Source organism: Euprymna scolopes, chromosome 24 (assembly GCF_053919585.1).
Source record: "Euprymna scolopes isolate OS-2025 chromosome 24, ASM5391958v1, whole genome shotgun sequence".
In the NCBI taxonomy this organism is placed as follows: Eukaryota; Metazoa; Mollusca; class Cephalopoda; order Sepiida; family Sepiolidae; genus Euprymna; species Euprymna scolopes.
Window position 1 is genome coordinate 38,676,953 of NC_136505.1, and position 26,916 is coordinate 38,703,868.

General features: G+C 34.2%; 1 protein-coding gene across 2 annotated transcripts in view; it reads right to left on the reverse strand.

Moving 5' to 3' along the window:
- LOC145246657 (cytochrome P450 3A11-like) overlaps positions 1-26,916 on the reverse strand; it is a 94,859-nt gene that overhangs the window by 35,057 nt on the left and 32,886 nt on the right. Inside the window, exons 5-7 of one of the 2 annotated variants that reach the window (XM_080108365.1) lie at positions 22,566-22,682; positions 18,817-18,905; positions 16,089-16,237 (exon numbers count right to left, since the gene is read on the reverse strand). In XM_080108365.1, coding sequence (XP_079964491.1) covers positions 16,089-16,237; positions 18,817-18,905; positions 22,566-22,682 — 355 coding nt within the window. The remainder of the gene's footprint in view (positions 1-16,088; positions 16,238-18,816; positions 18,906-22,565; positions 22,683-26,916) is intronic. The other variant, XM_080108366.1, reaches the window with a different exon arrangement.

The window sequence follows — 26,916 nt, forward strand, 5'->3', positions numbered from 1 at the left end:
TCCAATTGAGGTATTAATGTCGTATTAATATTTTTAGCAAGAATATCATAGGGTTTGCATTCACACCGGGCATACATAACGACTATAGGCGACGTTTTACTTAATTTTATTCTTTTTTATTGGAGGGGGGTCACCTTTTATCAAAGTTCAAAGGCCACTCGAGGATAAGGATTAATGAATGTTGTGTAGATTGTTATACAACACCATGATGATAGTAATCGTGGAATATGGGTTCGGTTTAAGAAGACGACACAAGAATTTATTTACATTAGTCTTGAAAATGATCATGTTATAGTTAGCTGGGAAACAACCTCATGGTATTGTGTTCCACAGACGGTTGGTTGGTTGGTTGGTTGTTTTTGTTTTACGGCATATCAACCCTTTTCAGGTTATTTAATGCCGAATCCAGTGATTTTGAAGAAAAAGTTTTTAATAGAATATATTTGAGTTTGTTTGTTTTTTTTCAAGTCAGTTTCTATTTTACCCATAGTTGGAACCCTAACAGGTACTACCACTTCGAGTCAGAGTGGACCTGGGAGCAATGGCAATTAAGGAATGGCTCCATACTCCCCAAAGCCCGCAAGCTGGGGCCTCACTATCGGATATAGTTTAAGATCATATCCAGGACCTCCGCAGGAGGTTAGTTCCAGGAAAGAAACTTTGTTCATGGAATTTTCATTTAGTTTTAGGCACAGATAGAGAGTAGGGGAAATTGTCGACAGTGGTTGTAGCTACACGAATTTTTTGACAAAGGGGGTAAAATAGGCAGAACAATGTGAAACAACTTTCTTATACTATTATTTCATGATAAATTCAAATATTCCGAATACTGTTGTTGTAGTAAATCGTATCTTATATTCCAGAGTTAGTAATTAATAATTAGTCTGAGAGTTTAATTTTCGGGAATTTCAGAAATATACGAAAAGTATTCGATTTTAAAGTAAATGTTTTATGCGGTCATGAATTAAAACATTTGGCGGGCTTAATTTAAATGTACTTGTATAATAGACAGGAGATCTGTATATATTTAGACTAAAATTTTCTGCGTGGCTTACATCCGGGCAACGACAGGTAATCTGCTCGTAAATAGACTTAATGACAAACTTAAGTCTTATTTTCTTTGATAAACCGTACAACAGTCTGATTTTAGTGAAATATTAACAATACTTATGTGACATTAATTCATAAATATTTTATTCATTTCAGGGTTTTTTAAGGATTGTAAAGGATTTTAGGTTGGGGCACATCATGGGCACAACGTTTCATTTGAAAATTCAAATATTTCAGTAGTGCATTGAATCTGATTTAGAGTGAGTAGACACCAATAAAGTAAACTTCCTTGAATTTTCATTACTTCTAAAGTTTCCTTTAAGGTTAAGCAGTAAATTTTAGACCATTTCATTACGAAAACCATGTAATAAATTGGGTCGAAATGAGTGTGAGGATACTTGAGATAAGTTTTATTAACATTTTATTTTGATTTTAACTTTCGTAAGGGAACATAAATGTGACACAAAACTGCTCTGCTCAGAGAATACCAGGACAGATTTTCTTATTATTTATATACTAGGTAATGTACCCGGCGTTGCCCCTCCCCCTTTTATAGTCTCTTTTTTGCTGACATCATATATGACGTCGTCATATATGACGTAATCTACCATGACGTCATGTGTGACGTAAACTGCATACACACACAAACATATATATATATATAAATATATATACATAATTATAAAACTCAAATGACCTTGTGACGAGTGATGAAACCCACTTTCCGGTTTACGACATCCGGTTGCGCATGCGCGCATAAACATTAACCCATAACAACGTAAACAAATAAACACAAATCGCTTCTTTTGCAGATTTTGACCTGCGCACTGAAATATTAACGTTAGTATTTCGAAATTATTATTTAATATGGGAAGGGTGAGGATGTTTTGCAACTATTCTGTATTACAAGTATACTGTCGCAATTTTCTTACAAATAAATCAACTTTGACCCGTTGCCAACGTATTGTTTTACTGTGCACGTTTTCAGTGTCCCAGTTGTTGTTTTTTTTTTCGCGCTTAAATTATCTAAATAATTGTTAATACTTTCTGCATATTTTTTACATCGTTCATTTCCGTATTACGTTTAAGTTATTTTAACGTAATTTTCTTACAAATAAATCTACTTTAACCTTTGACACCCATAAGAGCATTTTACAACGTATTGTTTTACTGTGTACGTTTTCAGCGTTCCAATTGTTTTGTTTTGTTTTTTGGCGTTTAAATTGAACGATATATCAAAATTTGAATAGTGCAGATTTACCTGTAAGTATTGCAAACCACTTATAATTCAATGGCTGTAAGTTTGTTTGTTTTTTTTCAAAAATAAACAATTATAAACAGAACGACTCATAGAAATCTATCTATATTCTTTTTTCATGTTTAATATACTTTCATAGAAATGTTTCTGTTATGTCACAAAAACTATTTTCTTTACGTCACAAGTGTCACGCTCATGCATTAATTCCATAGCTAATATAACATACTGACCCAACGGGTCACTGGTAGTAGCATATATATATATATATATTGAAAAACGAGCGTTGATTAATTACTTATTCAATTTTTACGTTTTCTCATTAGATTATTGGTTTCATTTCACTATTACACTGAATTACACACACACACACACACACACATATATATATATGTATATATATATATATATATATATATATATATATATATATATATATATAGGAGATTAGAACAATAGTCTAAAGAGCTGAGTGTATTTCAATGTAACAGTGAAATTACTAGTTTAATTAAAATACAGGAAAGAGAAAGTGCTCGTTGTAATTTAGATATATAATAAGCTCGATAGGTAAATATCCTAGAGCTAATTCAATATTAAGTAATGTGATTGATAATTTAAAATTTAAAAATCAAATTATAATTAAATAAAAAATCCGTTTCATAAGAAGGACCAACAACAGAATCAATTATCTGTACGATCGAATGTACGTACACTGTACATTCAATAAGGTAAAAAGCTATAGCAAACATCTAAATGAGTATTTTAACCATAGTTCCTGATTTCAAAAAGCGAAAAATTAAAAGATACATCTGCCTTACTTTTAATGCTAGGTTTATTTATGGTGTCTTTTAAATTTAATAAAAAGCCTTCAAAATTTGCTGACGAGGAGACCTTGCTTATTAAAAAACTATATGTAATTATTGTACGTAACTTGATGTCTACCACAATAAAGAGCATTGTTTTCCGAAACGATCGTACAGATAATTGATTTTGTTGTTGTTCCTTCTTATGAAACGGATTTTTAATTTAATTATAATTTGATTTTTAAATTTTAAATTATCAATCACATTACTTAATATATATATATATATATATATATATATATATATATATATATCATCTGGTATGACGTCATATATAACGTATATTGTCAACAAACAAACAGACAGGAATACGACTTTATAATGTGTGTGTGTTTATGGGGAAAATAGGCCTATTCAATTATATTCCACCCTTTATTTATACCAACACTTTTATTTATGAAGCTCGATGTATGTTCAATTTAATTACAAAACGTTCACATATGACAGCACTTCTTTCGTAGCGCAGAAACAATCATAACTATTATGTTAATTTTGGAATATTTTCCACACTGGCTCTTCAAAAATACTTGAGCCTTTTAACTTCAAAATGAAGATAAAAAGAAATTGTCATGATCAAATAAATCTGAAGAATATATGCATAGTGTGTTATGATATTTGATCCATCTTTGGTTACAAAAATTGGACTATAGCTGTTTTGACATATATATAAAGTTGTTTTTTCTCGCTCTGAAATTGATATTGAACCCCACTTTTCGTAATTAAAACTTATTAAAGGAACTTCTTAATATGTTAAGTCATGGATATGAAAGCAACTACATAAAGGTTCACTAATTTGCATATTCCTTTAAAAAACGAGCGTTAATTAATTACTTATTCAATTTTATTGGTTTCATTTCACTATTGAATTCTATTTATGCATCGTGTTTACTTCTTCATAATTGCGTTAAAAAAATTTTAAATGAAAATTTTAATCACACGGAAATGTTATACATACACACACACACACACGCACACACACACACACACACACATATATATATATATATATATATATATATATATATATATATATATATATATATATATATAAGTAACCTTGTCGGTTTGTGTGCGAAAAGTCTCTACCAAACTCCTCTCTAAATATTTGGTCTACAGAGTTGAAATTTGATATGTAGGGTATTTAGACCTGTAGCGCACTTAGTTTGTTTTTAGCCGGTAAAAAATTCTGCTAATGGGTTAAAATTTAAAATAAAACGGTTGACCTTTACAGTCGAATAATTTTGCGCATGCTCAAAATTAAACAATGATAGCTCAAAATCGCTTATTTTTAACCGTTTGTATTTATCTGTTAGTAGCTCGGACGATAACGACGCTGGAGAAATTAATAACAACGTAGGGCCTGTGCTTCGATTCTAGCGAACGGTACCCAAGTCATATTATTTGAATAACTTTTGAAATCATTACTATGTATTAGATAATAATCAATAGAAAATTGTCTCCATAATTTAATATATAAAAGGCTATATGTTTGTCTGTCTGTCTTCATATTTTCAAACTCTATCTCTCTGAAACTAAAAGTCGCAAAGCAGGGCTAGGGGCCTCAAGTGATTGGAGTTTTATGAAGCGTTCGTTTATGTGTCTTTAGCCGGTTAAAATAGTTTTCAAGGTGTCGAAAAGATATCAATATTGAAAAAATCGTTATAAATTATGTACATTCACCTTAATTTAATTTTCATATAAGTTTCACGTTGGTACAGTGGTAACGTCACCAGCTTTGAATGATTTCGGTTTCGATTCTAGCTGATGACACCCAAATACTTTTTTTTTTGCTTTTGAAATCACGACTCTATAATAATATATACGAAATACTTATTAAAATATCATACTTAAGCGTATTTTATGATCTGAAAAAGCCCCCCTCCTAGTAATTAATAAGAAATCTGCATGAATTAAAATATAATATTTATGCGTATTTTACGACCGGGCTACCTGCTAGTATATATATATATATATATATATATATATATATATATATATATATATATATATATATATGTGTGTGTGTGTGTGTGTGTGTGTGTGTGTGTGTGTGTGTGTGTGTGTGTGTGTGGACATCCACATACAATACTATTTCGCTGTATCAGAGATTATCAGTGCGGCTAGTCAAGCAACTACCTCGAAACCCGATCGCCCGTATGACGCTAAACGGCAGCTGCTGTGCGAGTAGTGATATAACGCTGTTTAGACATCGTCCGAATACCTGCTCGATTTGTTTACACCAAGACTAATGGTATATCGTGTATCACTTCCCAACTCAAGATAAAGAGCATTATAGTCATCCCTATATATTACTGTTTCACTGTATCACAGCTCATCAGTACGGCTAGACAAGCAACTACTTAAAGCCATGATCGAACCCCGACCGCCCGTACGACAGACTCACCACAGACATTCACCCCTATCTCATGCATTCCAATTGAGGGTTCTTTTTAAAGATTGTAAACGTTCCTTTAAGTACGGTTGTTTGTATATCGTTTGCATTTGGTTTACCGGGTATATTTGCGAGGTAGTTTTTAAAATTCTTTTTCATGAGTCTAGTTTCTCCTATAATTACTAGAATGATTCCATAATTACGGGAATATTCTCGGCATTAACGGCCGTCTTTATAATGTCTAGGTTGTATTTACTTTGGAGTCAGTTGAGTAGAATCCGTCTCAGATGGGAGGAGATTATACCCGTAGCAGCAGGAGCAACCGCCCATTCATTCTGCGATGCGAGAAGGGGATATAGTCTTTCATTCATAAAAATCATAAGCGAATACATAACTCTCTTGTTCGTTATAATTAGCAACAAAAAACGAAAGAGGAAGTAATAATCTTAATATACGACCAATAATTCAGAAGGTTTAACACTAAACTGGCGATTTCAAGGGCGTGACAGTTCGAACGACCGATCGATGGACACAAAAAGTATTTTATAGATATACGTGGATGTTCTAAAAAATTCTATTTCAAACTTAAGCGTAACATACGGACAACGGTGTTTTTTCTTTTAAAATTTAAGCGTGACAGACAAAAGAAATGTTATTTTAAACTTAAGCGTGACAGATAAGTCGACTGACAGCTTCTCTTATATAAATACGTAGACTTATCCATAAAAGGATACGTCCGTAAAATGAGCTGTGATTGAATGATAAAAACGATATTACAGACAGAAGTGCGACAGACATAAAGAAAATGTTATTTTTTAAGTGTGACAGACCAACGAAGATGGTATTCGCTCATTCCTAATTGAACCATTAACGTGGGAGTATGGAGTGATACCTTGGTCTATGTTGTGTCTGCACAAATAATTAACAAGAACACGGAAAGTAAAAGTATATAAATAATATATTAGGAAGAGAAGTTATATACATATTTACATGTCTTCAGATATACTTCAGTTGGAGATATTCCGGCAGGTGGCGTGTTGCATGTCTTACTGGAGGCAACATAGGCGTCTTGCCCATTTGGCGGTCGTTGCAGAACTCCCCCGGTATTGGTGATTGATACCTTTATATATCTCACTCACCCACCTATGTTAATTAGTGGGCGTCTCCACAACAGTCTACTTTTTGGCAGCCTCGAAACTCTCGCTTCCCTTATTTTGTCCTTTATTCTTAATATTCCGCGAGTGATGTTTCTGACAACGGGAGAAGAATTGCTGTTTTCTAGATTGGAATCTGATCTAATAAATATGAATACATCTAGATTCTTCCTCACAAAAACATGATTAGTTCGTGTAAGTCATAAATGCGGACGGTTATAGCATCCTACGAGAGACATTGAAAGATACGTCGAAAGCCTTAGGACGTGACCGTAGCGTCATGTATTGTCTGGAGTGATTTTCATAAAAAAATAACAAGTGAAGAAAAATTAATTGCAAATTATAATTTAATTAGATTGTTTTCCAAACACATCAATATTTATTAAAAGTTTTCATTAATGTTCCTATTTACTTGTGTCGCCACCATAGCAAAGTTAGAACCAAGTTTGGTTTTTAATATGCTCCCATAAAAGAAACACTCTGGACTGCAACAAAAAAAGTGAAATTCTCTTAGTCTGGAAGTATTTCTCCTTCACTGAATGAGGCCAGAAAACATATCGTTATCTGCTGTCCCTTTGGCTTACGTGTCCCTATTTTCTCTGAACAAGACAGGGTAAATTTTTAAATGTGCAGAATATCCATCTCCTTAAAAAAATCTGTGACGATCTCTCTTTCATTAACCGAGAACAGAACAGATACTACACTTTGACCTCAGCCTGAACGTCGGAGAAGCATTTTACATCAAAGTTAATGTGGCAGACGAAACAACGGACAGAACATCTTCTAAAACTGCCTGGACTCACCTGAAATAAAATTTTTTATTACTATCGCTCTGTAAAACATTATCTATAAACACTCGTCCTTCTACAACCACTGCCAATTATTTCCCTTACTCTCTACTTAAAACTAAATGAAAAATTCATAAGCAAAGTTTCTTTCCTAGAACTGCTCGTCTTTGGACTACAATAGTCCGGGGCTGCTTCTCAGCTGAATATAACATGGTAATTTTCAAGTCCAATGTAAACTACTGTTCTCATCTTGAGTTTTATTGTCACACCGTTTCACTCGATGTAACCTTCGGCCTTCTTCAGGTGTATCTTGTCAAATTCTAGAGATGTTTCCGTCTGCATACATGACAATAAGCAGCAAGATTTTACATCTAGAAAAGAAAACAGGTTTAATCCTCTTAAAATCCATACTAGAATTGTCCACAAGGACCTGTGGCGTAGTGGATAAAGTACTTAGTAAAATTCAGTTCTTGAAATGAAGGTCCAATCCTCAGTGTTAGCCATAATCAAAATAAATATGGCTGACGAAAAGAGAATATGCTACATGTGGATTAGAAATTCCACGTAGATTCCTGAGTTCGATAGAAAGATTCCCGAGTTCGCCGGATACACGGCCGAAATGTTGAGAAAATAACACTCAAGATGAGAACAGTAGCCCGAAAGAATTCAAATAATACGGTTACTTAAACTAATCAACTCCTCTTCTTATCAACAGGCCATTCATTTACTTGATGACAAGCTGATGCTGATAACCGCAATATAATAGTGAATGCTGTTATTTAATAATTATATTTTATTATCAGTGTACACGTGACATCAACCATGACGTCACATATTTGGTGACCTTTAAAGAAGCTTCATCAAAAATAAACATTAAATTAAATTGTTACAACTTAAATAGCATGGAAATTACATAGTGGTTTTTACATAATCTGTTTTTACATGATCTATTAAGATCGTTTCTTTTTTGAAATAATAAATTCTTGCCATGGTCAATACTATGAAGAGACAATGACTCTTTCTTTTCCCATAAAAAATTATTCAGCTCAATATCATTTGAATAAGGTAAACGGATATGTTTTTTTTTTCTACATTTATTTAAAACTAGCGGTGGGCGCCCGATTTTGCCCGGTAATAAAATACATTTAAATATATTTTGATTCATGCAAATTTCATATTTATTATTACAGAGCCAATTATCTATTGAATATCATACATATATATATATATATATATATATATATATATATATATATATATATATATATATATCGTGTTCATCAAACGTGTCTAAATAACGACTTGCTGCCAAATATATATATATATATATTCGTTATTTAGACACGTTTGATTGAACACGACAGAGTCATTCTTTTTTCCGAATATTTTCGCCAAGTTACATAAAAACGACAGTTAAACACGGGAATGGAGGGATAATGGTATGGGGAACTTTTACTGCAGCCGGAGTTGGGGAACTTATTAGATGTGCGAAATCAATTAATGCAAAGGAATACATTCGAATATTAGAAACAAAAAAGTTACCAAGTATCCAAAAGCTGGGAATATCCCAGAACATTATTATCCAACATGGTAATATCCCTGCACACACTGCTAAAGTCACAGAAAAATGGTTTCCTTATCTGTCAATTAATGTGATATTTTGGCCAGGTCAAAACCCCGATTTATACCCAATCGAGAATATTCGGTCCATAATATCTCGTACATTGGCTGGAAGAACATTTTCAAACAATGACAAACTGTATGAAGCTGTGCAAAGCGAATGGAATAGCATCTCTTCTTCAGTGTTCCACTTTGGTTGAGAACATGTCTAAAAGGATTGATCTTTTAAAGAAATCAAAAGGGAATGCGATTCCATATTGAGTATTTATTAAAGTAAATGTCTTGTTCTGTTTTATTGGTCTCGTTTAAGTTTCCTTTTTCATTGGTCTTTGTTCAATATAACATTTAGTGCAATAAAATGTATAACATTTTTTGGACCATTTTTGTTGACTTGGGTCCCATCAGCTAGAATCGAAACCAATGACTTGACGGTCCAGCAACGTTCCCTACTGTCTTAGCTATCGACAGGTAGATAAGAAAGATTTAAAATTAAACCACTTCAAGCTGTGAATGAATTTGCGCATGTGCAAATGTAATAGAAATATGTGGACATGTTGAAATGAACAGTTTAACTTGCCGACATATTTCTGTACACGTTATTCATCTAAGATTTTACTCGGTATAAACAATCCTTGGTGTATGATTACTATTTTCTGTTAATTGCAGGCTTATCTGAACAGTAGCTTAGAAGTTTATTAGATAAATATTTATACACACATAGATCTACACACACCAAGGCACAATGTCAATGAAACGCAAGAGACGATTGTGAATTATGGAACATTTCAAGTAGGGAGTTTAACACCAAGATATTTGTTCATATTACATTGAAATTTTTGCATGTTAGTACAGTCAGAGCAACAGGAATTACAAAATCTATCAATCAGAGACATGATACTATCAGAGTAGAATGAGTTCCTTTAAACTATTCCCCGAGGAAAGGCGGTAAAAAGGGCTATGACACTCCAATTTAATTTCGAATATAAAAGGATTCATATCTAGGGACGAAAAGGGGAATTATGAGACAGCAAGGGACATGCAACTACCCAACCAAGAGGAGATTAGGACATTTTAGAAATATGATACTTAAAAATATATTGGAGCTTTGGATGCAGACATCACCAAATCAAGAGAAATAAAGGACAAGATTGATGGAGAATAACTAAGAAAGACGTGAAACTAAATTATATAGTAGAAACCTGATAAAACGAATAAATCTCTGGAGCATGTTCATATTAAAATAATGACTTGCTCATAGGTTGGAAAAAGAAGAACTTGAGCATCTGGACTAGAAGGCAACAAAAACGTATTATCGTAGCAAGATGTATCACCAAAGTGTAAACAAAAATACACGGAAAGAAATATGAAAATAAAAGCAGTTCATAAGACTGAACAAAGAGGCTAATGAAAACATCTTGACATGGCGGCGAAAAGGGCATCTTATTAGAGAAACATAATCTCTACTGGCAGCTTCACAGAATAAACCGATCAGAGCTTACTATATCAAAGCATACATTGAGAAAATCAAAGAAAGCAGTAAGTGTATGCTCTGTAAGTAAAGAGACGAAATGTTATACCACATAATAAGTGAATGTAGCAGATAACTCAAAAGGAATCCAAAAAACAGACTCATCTGGAAAAGCAGTCTGCTGGGAATTACTACACGCCTGCATTCTGGATACGCAAATTAATGGTAAAGGCATAAACCTGAGACAGTGTTTGAAAACGAAAATTATGAAATACTTGAGATATGAAGGTATAACTATACAAATTCATCAAAGCAATCCGACCCGACCTGATAATAGTGAATGAGGAGGAAAATACTTAGATTTCACTGTCCCATCAAACGTGAATATTAAGGAAGCACAAAAACGAAGCAAATACTTGCCAGAGAAAGGAATATAGAATGCAAAGAAAATCGCTATAATACCATTAATTACAGGAGCAACTGATAAACCTTCAAGTACTTATAAATACACAGGAAGTAATAGTGTGCTATATAGTTCAATGCAAATAATGAAATCACATTTTAAGAAACTTTATTTAATCTACTTCTTCAGCCCAACAGCTTTTGACAGACAATGCTTTTCCCCTCCTTTTTTTAATGTTCCTTTTTATATAACGTTTCGCTGACTTCTTTCTTCGATGAAGAACCGCTGCACGTCGAAATTACTACGAGTTCTTTTCTCACATAATTACAACACTGATCATATCTATATAATAGTCTGCTTGTCTATGTTCCTTCTTTAGTTAGTCCGTGCGTTTCGCTTTGAACTATTAGGTTGGTGCAAAAATAATGTCGTTTTTTTAACGTTATTATCTGATAAAAAATGGCATTATTTTGCACCAACCTAATAGGACAAATACAATTTTTAAACGCCGCTCGCTAAACTGTTTTTAAAAAAAGACCGAATTCGCGAAATGTGGTTTTAAAAAGGCCAATCTGGCAACTTTGGGCAAGAATATGGGTGACCTTTCCTTTTTAACCTCTCGCCTTTTTGAAGTAGTTTCACCTTCAAAAATTGTATTTAGCTTTTTCAAAGTGTAACGTACGGACTAAGGAAGGGAAAAATTGATTATTATATAGATGATTTGAATCTCCAAGAAGCGTCCATCGCGATTTGGTACATGGTAATTCTCGATTATAAATCTTAAATATTATGCCATGTTTATTTCTACTGAATTAAACTTTATGAACATCGATTCAATTAGTCTTTATTAAAGAGATTATAATTAAAAGTTGTAATTCATTTTAAATTGGCGTCTAAACGACCAATGGCAACTAGGATTCATGACATTACTATATGCGTGTAATTAATTTCAAGGTGGATGCCAAATCATCAAATGATGAAGTTTTTCCGAGCGCAAGTGGCCCTTGCCAATAAATGATATAATGTCACTGATAACCGATATAGATCGTAATATATGGAGATGATTTTTCAGACGAAATTGCAGATGATTCAACTAATTCTTGATGGATACATCGCGATTATACCTTCCATTATTTTTATTTTTTTATTATTATTTATTTGTCGAATTGCACAACACTCACACCCCTAACATCTTTATTACTTATAAGTGAAAAAATTGCTGCACCCGGTAGCATTTAAATAACTTTACGAAATAAAGGTGTTAAAGCTGTGACCGGTTATGGTAATACTAAGATGCGATTCGAACAAGTGACAAAAAGAGTCTGGTTTGAATAGCCACTCTCGTTCATGCTCTACTTCGTTGGGATTCGCTTTCATCTTCACTTCTAAAAGCAAATAGAGTTTTCACAGGAACGTGTTAACTCAATAAAATCTAAAATAGCAACCTCATAAAACTTATAAATCAAAGTTCTCCAGCCGGCATACTCGATTGACAACCTAGAACTGGGAAAATAATGACTATGCACAATGCACTATACCAGAATTATGATACTGTCAGACACTATTTGAAAGGGGAAGCATGGCAAAAATAATTGGTAAGTATAGAATCGAAATCTGAATACGACGATACAAAACACTGGCAAAATAACTAATACAAAAAGCATTGAAATTGAAAACAAAAAAGGCGTGAAAAGCAAAATTAGAAGCGAAACAATTATATTATAAAGCTGACTAAAGAAATGGGATACAAAAACACACTGACATTGATACGAAAATATCACACTTAAACAGATAAAATGAATTGAATAACCCGATCAGAAAGAATTGTGTAAAAGCCAAGATATACAAAATCCAGGAAAACAGTAAATGTAGACTGTGTAAACAGAGACGAAACAGTAAACCACATCATAAATAAACTGCAAAATAGCCTATAATGAATACAAAAACTAACTTGGTTGAGTCAAGAAGTTGTCCACTGGGAACTATACAAATCAATTCACTTTAAACAACCAGATAAATAATACAAGCATTAGCCGGCGTCGGTTTGGGAAAATCAAAGTCATAAAAGTCGAGAAATGCAAAATTGGAAAAGAAGAAATTTAGAAAACTGGCCAAAGAAATGGCGCCGGAAAACACACGAACACGGATACAAAATGATTACTTGAGCAGTGAAACTGAATTGCTACGAACAGCTGCATAGAACAACCGAATTAGAGTGAACTACGTAAAAACTATAGAAATACAAAGAGACATACGACTTATCAAAGCTAGAAGACCGAACGTGAAAACACTTAACAAAATGGTGAAAAAACTTGACAAATATTAGATTTCACCCCGTCCCAGTAGATTAAAGTTGAAAATCATAGAAACAGAAAAACGGTGTAAATACATTAAGCTTGCCAGAGAGCTGAAGGGAATAAGGAACATGACGAAAAACACTGTAATACCAATAATAACAGGAGCACCAGGAACAGTTCCAAAAATAATGAAAAGGGCTAAGAGAAATTAGAATAAAAATGGCTAGACACTATACAAATTACAGTATTTATGGAAACAGCTGAAATATTATGGAAAATTCTCGAGCCCGGAAACCAACTCATATAACGAAGTAATGCCGCCCAATCAGTGATAAACTGAAATAGAATTTGTGAGATAAGTATACATAATTTGGATTATTTGAATTATTATGATTACCATTCTCACTTTCAGTATTGCACAATGTTTCGACCGCTGTGACCTCCGAACTTCTTAAAGTGTATCTTATCGAACTGGAGAATCTAGATGTAATTCCGAACAGAAATAGACTAACACTGTGTAAGCAAAAGTGGAAACACAAACGAAACATTACACGAAACCAAGAGAACTGAAACAATCTAGGTAAAATAAAATAATCAAGTAATATTAACCTTAATATTGTGGTAGGATCGGCAAGAAGGGTCAAGAAGGATGGAAAGACCAAAGTGGTAGAGCACAATTGGAACCTTCACTGGAAGGGCACGGAGGTTACTGAAATCTTAGAGAAACGTATTGCTACTCAAATTCTAGAGAAAATGAATCTTATAAGAAATAAATCAATAGTAAACAGCTGTTGTGAGAACACAAGATGATTTGAGACATCTGGGATTATCTAGATGCGTCCAGATAATGTACGCGTTTGGTGATGAAAATACTATCAGATCGGCGCAAAAGGTTTTGCCGGTTATAGAAAAGTCATTTTTAAACCATTGTAATTTATTTTATGTATATTGTTATTTGCTTAAATATATCAACATGTTTAATTTATAACATTTTTCTTTTAGATTATTAAAGTATCGTTTATGTTTTTTGTGCAATACTTTTACCCAGGTTGGCACGAAAAAAACTTTCTTTGGTCAAGAGAAAGGGCGTCATCTTTCATCATGACGATGATGTTTGTCCTCACACAGCACTACTGACTAAAGACCTCCTGGGAGAATTTGGTTGTGACATCTTGCTCCTTTTTTTTAGATTTTTAGTTTGATTTAAGTCTCTAGGATTATCACTGATTTCGAGGCTTGCAAAACCATTTAGAAAAGCTTAGATTAACATCATGACAGCGTATTGAACATGAGTTTGATTCATATTTCACATCAAACCCTAAAGAATTTTAAAAGCAAGGTATTTATAAACTCTTAGAAAGATGGAATCAAGTCAAGGAGAGAAAACGTTTTTTTGTTATGAATAAGGATTTTTAAAACGCACACATTTTTTTCAATTTTCAAGATGAAATTTTAAATTTGGAAACAACTTTTGCACGTACATGATAATTTAAAACCGGGTGCAAGAGTCCACAAGTGTTCCTGGCGATACTATAAACAAAATAGCAGGGGTGATTGGTTGCTCTAACGGAGACAACTGCGGGTTTTAAAATCGGCAATTCTGAGTTCGGATCTGATTTACACAGCGATGGCGTTTGAAAAATTATGAACCCACACACACCCTCGGATATGGATAAAAAGATTGATTTTATTCTTATTTTTGTGGTTTTCATAACGTTTCTACCGATATAACTTCCATGTGAACTCGTAGAGTAACGGCACAACATTCGACTAGCAGCTAAATTCCGCCCCTTCATTGTAGAGATCCCTAAACACCAAAAGATGTTCTATTTTGATATCTTCTGTACTCAGGCCGCTGGTGTTTTGGGATTTCCTTCCTGCTACCTGTTTCCACTACAGTACCAGCATAAAAAAATTTAGATGTCATATGAACAAAAATATTTACTGCCTAAGTCCCCGTCGAGGTCAACCCCTATACATCTGTCACCCACCATACCAGTGTCTTATGTTTCAGTGGCTTGTTCAGAATGAATACAATGTACATAAAAAAAAATATTTTTCAGGGTAAATGCGTCGATTAACAATCAGTTTTAAATGATAGTCTTCCGGAAGTTGGATGTTCGATCCGTGCTACAGCCTATCATATCTAATAATAAAATAATAATAAATTAAAAGATCCACCCGGTCATGGCTGATGGGACGAGAACAATCTACCTTCGTAGATTAAATGAATGGCTCTGCATAGGTTCTCCAGCTATATATGAACATAGACAGCAGAAACGGATCAATGATAGCTTGAACATGTCCTTCAAATAGTTCGGTTCGTATTCGCATTAGTAAAGACAGAGCAGTCAGGACGTTTGCTACAGAATCTTCTCACAGGGATCAAATCGACTGATGAGCCAGAACAACTGCATGATCATAGTCATATTCGCAAGCGATGGACGAGTATCATAATTTCGCCTCACATTATTTCATTTTACTAGTCTTCCAATGGAAAACAATGTCCTTAAAGAACAACTTACGAATCCCCCCCTCTGTTATATCCTGTTTAAATACAAACATTTCTCTTGTGAATTTCAATCATAAAATAGTTTCCAGCGGACGCACCTTTAATATTGAAAAATACACAGTGAGTCGGAGACCTCCAAAGGCTGTGCTAGCCATCGCTGCCATGCAGTCGGCCTCATAGTCTATATGTCTTCCCCAGAGTACTGCCCAAGTAATAATGAACAAGTATGAACAATATAAAATTTAAAGAAACATCATCCATGGTGCGATCAATAGAAAATACTTACATGAAAGCGGGATTAAAGACGAGAAAATATTAAATTTTACGAATTTTAGGCAGCTCTTCACGAGTGGACAATTCGGATTTTTCTGCGAATCAATTTCGACACCAAATGCAGTTGTTGAAATCACATCCAGCGTAAAGCGGCCAACAACTCTGCAAATATAAATGATGCATTAAGTCAGTCTTCATAAATACAGGGTGGAACGATGAAAATGTCGCTCTGAAGAAACCAACAGTACAGTTTTATTTTTAAACTTTCATTGAGATAATATATTCATGTAACTTGATTATGTAGTAGAGCAGACATCTATTCAATGTAGTCGCCTTCAGACTTAATCACCGCCCCGATACGGGTCCGGAACTGGGAACGTGCCTTTTCTACAAGTGCCGGCGGGAATCGGTGAATACTCGGCGGATGGCAGCGATCAGGTTGGGTTTGGTGTTGTAGGAGATCATGTTGGTGATGTTCTCGACGTATGACCAAACAAAGTAGTCCAGCGGTTTCAGGTCAGGAGAGGAGGTGGTCAATGTGAGAAGGGTAAAGTCGTAGCACTCCTTCTGAAGCCAAGCTCTCTTTGGACTTGTGGGTCGGCACCAAGTCCTGCTGCTACATCCAGGGTCTGCCAGTGGCCACCTTATTGCACCAGGGAATCACCACACTCTTCATCACATCCAGGTACACTGTGGTGGTGACTTTCAAGCCGACTTCGAAGATGTGGGGTGGCATGATGTTGCCTTAAAACCACACCAAAGGCCATTTCCGGAAATTTTTTCATCACCCTGGACACGTCCTTGTTATTCGTGGCAATCCAGCAATGCATTTTGAGGGTGTTGGCAACGGTCCTGTTGTTATAACTTTGATCAGTAGAAAGCATGAGTTGTACATCGGCCCATCTCTGACCTCGCTCGTTGAACATTGTGTCACTTTCAGACATGATAGAAGGCTCCTATCGCTCTTAGGACTTGTACACAACTGGCCAACTAGTAGATGGTCAGCAACCAAAAAAAGATTACCGGTTTTTACCAAACGGAAATGGAATCATGTTGTCGTTTCTGGGGCGATAATTTTATCGTTTCACTCTGTATGACCACATAAATAATAAACCAATCGGAGTTTAGTACGTCACAAATATCAAAGTACAAAATTAACACTGGTCTCCGTTGTTGTCGATTATTGCTACTTGAGCAGGCTATCTGCAGCTACCTCTTTCTGACCTCCAATGCACCAAGCGTTGATGTTATTTTCTGTTCCTTGTCTTTTTTGCAATAATCAGTCTTATACTGCGAAGCCCAGAACAAATATTTGAAGATTTAAATAACTTGAAGCATAAAAACTTTCACCAAAATGATTGAAACAAACAAAAAAAATTAAATTAGACACTATCAATAAATATTTGAAGTTATTATAGTTATGATAAAAAAGTGTCTTCATGCTTTGTTTTGAAAAATTAGTTCCGTATTTATCTCGCACAACGTTTTTATTTATAGTATTAAGTAACTACCGCATTGACATAATCGTAAAGGTTTTCAGTAATGAGCAGAAAGGTTTCAATCTTCGGTTGAGTCAAACTAAAGACACAAAAGTAGTACTTGATACCTTCTTGCTAAACATCTGCATGCTCAGGCGAGGATAAACGGTAAGTAAAATAATACTGGGATAATTTTATTATTAAGTAACACTGGTTTACCCTTGTTAAACACGCATCGCTAATCATCCAGAGTAAATAATTACACCTATACAACTATCTGTACACTTCGTTGCAATATGGCAGTAACAGTCTTTGGTAACATCAACGTGGACATGTAACATGACAATAACATATTTTGGTTGGTTGGTTGGTTGGTTGTTTTTGTTTTACGACATATCAAACCTTTTCGGATTATTTAATGCCGAATCCAAAGATTTTGAAGAAAAAAATTTTTAATAGAATATATTTGTTGTTTTCACGTCGGTTTCTATTCAACCCATAGTTGGGACCCTAACAGGTACTACCACTCCGGGTCATAATGAACTTGGGAACAATCCTAATTAAAGGGTGGCTCCACACTCCCCAAAGCCCACAAGCTGGGGCCTCACCACTGGATATATTTTAAGGTCATATCCAGGACCCCCATTGAGGGACTTTTACCCTATGCAGGGGTGGCAGTCGGTGTATTCTAATGCCCCACCGACAGGGCCCATATTTTGGTAACATCCATATGCATATGTAACATGGGCGCAACAAACTTTGATAACATCTATGTTGACATCTAACAGGGCAGTAACAGACTTTGGTTACATCCACGTGAACATGTAACAGGACAATAACAGATTTTGTTAACATCCATGTGAACATGAACTATGGCCGTAATAGACTTTGGTAACATCCACGTGGGCCTGTAATATGGCATTAACAGACGTTCGTAACATCTACGTGGAAATGTAACATGGGAGTAACAGAATTTTGTAATATCCATATGGATACGTAACATGACAGTAATAAATTTTCGTAACATCCATGTGGATATGTAACATTACCGTAAAATACTTTTGTAACATATATGTAGATATGTAACATAGCCGTAACAGACTTTGGTAACATCCATGTAAATACGTAACATTGCCGTAATAGACTGTGAAATATGTATTTGAGTGCCAGAATTCAGTCGGGACCGCTGCAATACACGTGTACACAATATTTAGTATCTTTGCGATATAAAAAAAAGAAAGAAGAATTGTGGATATGACTTACGTAGTGATGTCAAACTCTTGCTCCTGGTCAGCGAGCTCTCCGAAATTGTTCTTTGCATTCATGATTACTTTCTGGATAAGCGGAACAACCTGCCAATTGCGATCAAAGAAAAGGGCATTGTTATATTACTTGTGTTGATCTGACTCTTTTTCTTATCTTGAATGTTGTTTGAGCAACGTTGCAGTCGGGTTGTTGGTTGTTGTTTGGAAAAAACTTTAAAAACGCATTGTATTTTACAGAAAAAAAATGGATATAAAATCAAATGCCGAGATGTATCCCTCTTCGCTTTATCTGGGATTTTTCTTTTTTTTTCTTTTATGGTTTCCTTTTTCATTCTTCTATCTTCTTTTCTCTTTCTTGGCGAGGCTCGTTCAATAAGTTATTCCCATGATCCCCTTTCAGTTATTTGATCTAGCTTGAATTTATGATGAGCAATAATTTATATTTTTATATGTTATGTGGCAAATTAGAGCTCTGAACTAATTGTGATTTTTTATTTACAGCTGTTTGAACTGGGTCAAGTGTGAAATGGAACATGTTGAGTGTCGCGCAGTGATCCGGTTTTATATTTGAAATGATTTACACTACAAGAGAGTTTTTTTATAAAATTAGGAGAAAGGTATGTTAATGATGCCACATCATATGACTTTGTAAAGAGTTGGTATACTGAATTGAAACATGGCCAGAAATCTGTGGAAATAGATCTCAGACCTGGTCATTCTCTTTCTACCATTAATGAGGTATCTGTCAGTCAAGATGGGGCTGCTATTTTGGAAACTATTCGACAAACAGCTCAAGAGGTCAAGATTGTTGGAGGGTTTGTGAAAACTATCATTCCTGGTCATTTGCATATGCATTAGGTTTCCATCAGATGAACTAATAACTATTGTAAGTCCGGGAACTGACACGTTCTAGTATTAGTCACAAAGGGGACAAAGAATATGAAAAACTTCAATATATATATATATATATATATATATGATAACTAATTTGACCATGTTAAACCATCAATTTGGCATATGGCACTCATTCAACACACAACACACCCGCTCCCGCTACCGCCCCCCAACTGTAAACAGAACACAGAATTTTTGTGAAATGTTAAACGGTATTCTACTGGATAATTGTCGGCGCGTTACTTACGGAAACACGGTTATTTAAACTGAAGAAGCACCTGTTAAACTACACAAGTTCTATAATTTAATACCTCTTTCACCTCCAAAAAAAAGAACGAAAAACATAAAAAATGTTTTGTAAACCACTCGTGAAAACTTACTGACAGCAATATTTTTACTAATAAATGAGGTGAAAACTATTTTTTTTATTTTTATGAAAAGTATTTGTTCTTATTATTATTAAATGAGGTGATAATTTTTTATTTTATGAAAAATATTTCTTGTCATTTAAAAATGTCTACCATGTATTCTTGCGCCTTGTGAAACGTCAAGTGACTATGCACGTGCACGCACGAACGTACATTTCGAAATGCAACTTCCTTAAACTGAAGTCTTAAGATAAACTGAAAACTTAACTCGTAATCCTCTCAATGTCAATTTTTAATTTTTTATTTATTTTGTTTTTATTTATTTTATTTTTATTTATTTTATTTTTTATTTAATTTATTTTTCTTCAATTTTATTTGTATTTATTTTATTTTTATTCAATTTATTTTTTACTTATTTTATTTTTATTTAATTTATTTTTTACTTATTTTATTTTATTTATTTTATTTTTATTTATTTTAGTTTTATTTAATTTTATTTTTTTATTATATTTCTACTTAGTTTTAGTTTTATTTATTTTATTTTTATTTTATTTTATTTATTTTTAATTTTATTTTTTAAGAGGACTAGTAATGAATTAATCCTGCACCAGAAAGAGGACACTGCATGAAACTTTCACCGTAAATTTCGATTAAACGCATTTCAGGTAAAAACATTATTACGTACTTACGTGTAATGTCGAAATTAGTATGAATCCCAAAAATTAGGAAAAATAATCCAATTGATAAATAATTACAAGTACAAATAGAATTTATAAAATTATCGAGTTTTTTTTTTCGTATGTTTAATGTGAATGAGTTGTACGACTAATTCAGTATGACAAACTGACTTATCTCCCTTGATTTAAATTTACTAAGCGTACGCCATTTTTAAAACACATTTTAAAGAACGTAATTGTAGATGAATTTTCGTTGCTGCTGCTGCTGCTGTTGCTGTTGTTGCTGTTGTTGTTGTTGTTGTTGTAACGCGTATTCTACTAAATCATTTTTCGTAATTTTTAGAATTTATAATAATTTACTTAATTACGTAATAATGTTTTAACCTAACATTGTTTTGGCTTCAAAGATCACCGATTTATACAAGTACCTCCATCTTAATGTACATTATCAGCGCAGGTTTTGCTAGAGTTTTAAAATAATAAAAATATTTAAAATCTTGATAAAGAACACAATACCAATCAGTGAGTCTGCTTATATTATAAGCCATATATTAATGTCGTAGTACCTTTAATGTGCTTACGTGTCTCACGCTTTCCAGGTTATGATTTATTGGATCGGGATATCCTATTTATTAAAAAGGAGGATAGAATGCGATAACATACTAGGAACATCTATCTATATAAAAGCCAAGTACGTCCAAGGATGGAATACTGCTGCTATATCTGGGCAGGAGCAGCTAAAAACAGCCTATCCTGCCTTGACAGAGTACAAAATAGACTTCGTGGCTTAGTGCCCTTTTCTCTTCCCTGCAACCTCTCTCCCACAGAAGAGACATTGCGAGCCTATCCTTGTTTTATCGTTATTTCCATGGCAGGTGCTCGTCTGAACTCCAATTTCTGGTCCTCCCTCGCCAATCTTTCACGAAAAACACCCGTCTAGCTGAATCCACTGTCAAAAATTTTCCCCACTCTTTATCTGTGCCTAGATCAAAACGTGGATTCCGTGAACAAAGCTTCTTTCTTAGAACTGCACGCCTGTGGAACTCTGTTCCGTCTGCCTGCTTCCCACCTGACTACAACCTTGATGTCTTCAAGTCCAACGTAAACAAATTCCTAATGAACCGCCACCTCAAGTAAACACTTCAATAAATCTCCACACTAACGTACTGTATTTGCAATAACCCTCATCCCTGAGTGGCTTCCGGGCCTTGATAAGTGGTGACCACAGTGTAAAAAAAAGAAAAAAACATTAAATTAGTATATAGAGACTCTAATTTAATGTTCATTGTATGTTATCGCCTTCTATCCGCCTTTTTACTGAACAGGATCTCTTTATTACGGAAACGTAATGTAAAAAATAAATAAAATAAAATAAAATAAATGATGTCGCTTCTGGGCTGTACGTCAAATTAAAATATACCTTCTTGGTCTTCTGGCTTGGTGATCCAAAGGTAGTATCTGTTCTGTCAAAAGATGGTATAATGATATTGTGGGTTTTGGAATATGTCACATAATCCTATAAGGATATTAAGGATAAACCGTAATAACCATATATATTCTGACACTACACTAACCAGATTACTTTAGATAAATACGTTTACAGCTTTAACAAAAGGGCTACAATAATATTACGAGGTCTCCATTCACGCTGAACGTCCACAGAATGCCCAGCGGCAATATATTACATATGAAAGAGTCCGCTGTGGAATTTCTACAGGTCTCGATAGTTTACTTGAATACGACGAGTACAAAAATATTAAATTACGAACAAGATTATCAATTAAAAATAAGAACACAGTAAAACTGACCTGTTTTAACTGACCGTTTGAGAAGGTTGGTGACAAAAGGTAACGCATCATTTTCCAATGATCATTTTTAGCAAAAAAGATCGAGTTAACGAATACTCCTTTCGGGGGGAATATTTGCTGGAAATGTAAATCATAAAAAAATTATAATACAGCTGGTAGCTATTTTACGAAACAAAGTTATACTTGAATGATATATAAGGTTAGTCTTCAAAATTAAAGCCTCCTATTTTTTTATTCGAACAGTTGAAGAGCTACGGAGACAGGGGCGATACTATTAAAATGAGCAAGCTTTTGTGCTCTAGAGATTATTCTTCTACATGGCCACCAGCATTCTCAATTCACTTTTGCCAACGATGAACGATGGCTATGCATGAGTGTATGTTGATCTAGGAGTATCATGCAAATGTAGTATTCAAATCAAATTTTGCTTGTTTGTTTTATAGGAGAGGTCACCAGTTATCAAGGCCCGAAAGCTACTTGAGGATAAGGGTGAATACGTGTTCGACGACGGAAATTGAGTAGAAATTGATTATTTAAGGAGACAGTTCAACAATAATTTGTTTACATTGGGCTTGAAGATGACCACTTTGTAGTCAGCCGGAAAGCATGTTAGCGGAACAGAGTTTCACAGACGGGCAGTCCTAGGAAAAAAGCTTTGTTCATGAAATTTAAGTTTAAATTTAGGCACAGATAGCGAATCGTATATATATATATATATATTTGTATAGTTGCATATATATATATATATATATATATATATATATATATATATGCAACTATTGCATTTACTCACATAAATTAATATATGAAATTATAAATTTATGCGTAATCTTTAAGTATTTACTTTAACAGTGCTCAATACGTAAGTAGAGCTAGTTAGTAAGTTATAAAATATATATGGCAATTAAGCTACAGAATATTCCGCGTTTCATCCACTCTAGGATTCTTCAGGCTTATTTTATAACTTGCTATATATATATATGTATATATATATATATATGTATATATATATGTATATATATGTATATATATATATGTATATATATATTGAGAAAGAGAGAGATAGACACACATAGGGTGGTGCAAAATTCACGCATTGGTTTATTTAAGTGATAAAAAACGCAACATTTAACGTAATTTACTACTGTTTATATATAAATAATACATTTATCTGGTAATTTTTAAGTTTTTTAACTTATATGCTTTAAATAAAGCTTCACAAAGGCGGGCTTTACACTTCTTCAAATAACGGGCTCTAGTTCTCGGATTTCATGTCTGATTTTGTTATTAAGTTCATGAATTGTTCTTGGATTCTTCACATATACCCTTTCTTTAAGATAACACCAAAGGAAAAAATCAGGGGCTGTCAAATCTGCTGAACGTAAAGGCCAGTTAAAATCTGATAATTAAACGATTCTCAAACAATCCCCTTAGAAGCGCCATACTTTGATGGGCAGTGTGGACAGTCGCTCAATTTTGTTGGATCCACATGTGCAGGTTGTCCTGAATAGCTGGTCTTAAACAATTTTCAGTCATTTGTTGATAGCGCTGTGCAGTTACCGTCATCGAAACGCCGTCTTCGCCTTCGAAGAAATAAGGGCCTATCACTCTTTCCGAGGTAACACCACACCATACGGTACATTTTATTGGATGCAATTCACGCTGATGAACGGTTCTTGGATTTTCAATTGCTCATATTCGGTCGTTTTGTAAAAACCGTTTTCATAAAACCGTTCAGATGAAAATGGGCTTCGTCGCTCATTATCAGTTTATGGATGAACACATGTGAACAACAAATGCTAAGCGAGATTGAAAATCTTTGAGTTGCACTGCCTGTACCATTTGAATTTGGTATGGAAACAGGTGCAATTCCCTTAGAATTCTTCTGGACATCCCAATATGAATGGCCCGTCTTCGAGTTGAAGTGTCTGGGTTTTCAGCAATGCTGTCCTGTACGAGTGCTACATTTTCAGCTGTGCGTACTGAACGTGGTCTGGGAGTTCGTATAAGATCACTGACTGAGCCCTGCTGCCGAAACTGGTTCACAAGACGATTAATTGTGCTCTGATTGGGAGTTTGTCTGAAATTATAATGCCGACGATAGCCTCTTTGAGTCAAGATTATGGAACGACGATTTTCCAAATAAAGCTCAATAATTTTGGTTCTTTGTTCTAAATTTTTCCATGATCAATTGTCAATGTATTATCAGCTAAATTCTAACAAAAAATAGAAAACTTTATTAAATGTTAAAGTTATTAGTAATTCAAAATAATGCGTGACTTTTGCGCCACCTTGCATATATGGCTTTCAACAAAACAAAATAAAATGTGATTTTTTTATACAAAAGTACTCATATATATATATATATATATATATATATATATATATTCAAACTTTTCACATGTTCATGTACTCGCGTTACGAACGTTCGAATATGTTTAGATTTTAAATAGCCGTTTTTTTTAGTCTGTTAAGTACAAGTTTTAAATAACATTCTAAGCATTAAAATAGCAAATAAATTCAGGCATCATATTTAGATATACCGACGTGTCTCCATAAGACAATATATTCATTCGTAAATTGATCCTTCGTGTTTAAGTTAAGACGCAGTACAGATGAGCGCATTTTAAGAATATGCGTTCTCATTATTATATGATCATTAAAAAACGCACAATCACATTCTATCCGCTCTCTCTCTCTCTCTCTCTCTCTCTCTCTCTCTCTCTCTCTCTCTCTTTCTCTCTCTCTCTCCACTCGATCAAATAAAATTTGTGGTCTATTGTGTCTAGTTTATCAGCATTAACATAGAAATTTACGTATCCTCAAAGCAACTCATCTAATGGGATTACATCGCACGAGCAAGATGACCAATAGACAGGTGCATTTCGTGAAATTATTCGTTCATGGAATGTAAATTATTCGTTCACCAAATGTCAATAAAATATATTTGCACAATTTGAAAACGCTGTCCGGATGTCAGTCTCTTCGTGATGAATAACCAAACCAAGCTGAACTCAAAATAATCGATAGTTACCAAATATTCAATCAAAAAAAAAATAGAGTTATCAATTTAAAGTTCGCCGCCTCTTAAAAAACACACTTCATAATCGGCGACGAGGTACACCTCTCTTAAAGGAGCATGGCCTCCTGAGACCGACCAGAAGAGATATTACATTCTCTGGTCCGAAGAATGCGTACGCTTTGCTCGTAAGTTGGCATAATTAATGAAGGTATTTTCTTTTATGTTACTTCAGTTTTTAGATGGGGATTGATAATATCTATTATTTTGATTATTCAGACTACTGTTCTAATCTTATTTTCACAGCGTTTCGGCCGACGTAACCTCTGGCCTTCTTCATGTGTATCTTATCGGACTCTGGAATCTTTCCGTCAAATTTGGACATCTGTACAGAATCCTAAATGGGAGTAGCATGCTCTCATTCCATCAGCCATGACTGAGTAGATGTCTTAGTTAGTTCTCAGTTGTATTCCTTTATCGTCCACACTGAGAGTTGAACCTTTAACCACCAGAAGATTGTCACTTAGTACCTTATCTGTTAAACCACAGGTTTTTGCGGAGGTTACACCGGCCGGAACATTGTAAGAATAACACTCAAGATGAGAACGGTAGTCTGAATAATACAAATTAGTAATCCTCATCTAAAAAATATATATTCAGAAACCATTTTTATTAGTTATTTTAAGCTTTCATTCGTGCTATTTTACCTATTTTGAAATGTTCTACGTTCCCACGTTTGTTCAAATATTTGCCTCAATAATACACAACAGAATAATAACGTCATCTTTTAGAATATCTACGTATTTTATAATACGTATTTTCTTTAGTTTTACCAACGGCATTATTCACACTAAACAGGTTAAAACGGATTCTCCCGAAGGAGGAAGTGGCAAGGGAATATTAAATTTACAAGCGGTCCCCATTCGCATGTATACCCCTGTCAAGACAGATGACGTGTTAGATTTTTGCAGGGAGCTGTCGATGTCCTCCTTCCTGCAGCGCTTTGTATTCCAAATGGTTACCCATCTGGTACGAGCCAGTCTCAACGTTGCTTAACTTCGGTGATCTAATGAGAACTAGTATGTCGACATGATTATGTCGTATATTACTATACTTTGTGACTTCGTTGATGCATACGTTTTCTTTTTATTTCATGTGTCATTCGAAAGTGAAAATCGACTATACACGGCGACACAATGGGTTGCGTAAATATCTCCACTGGACCATCTATAAAACGTTGAATATTGAATGCAGCAGCAAGTCCTGGGAGCAAGTTTACCAGAATCAACAGTTGGAAATAAGTCATACGCCATTCACTATGACTATGCAGTT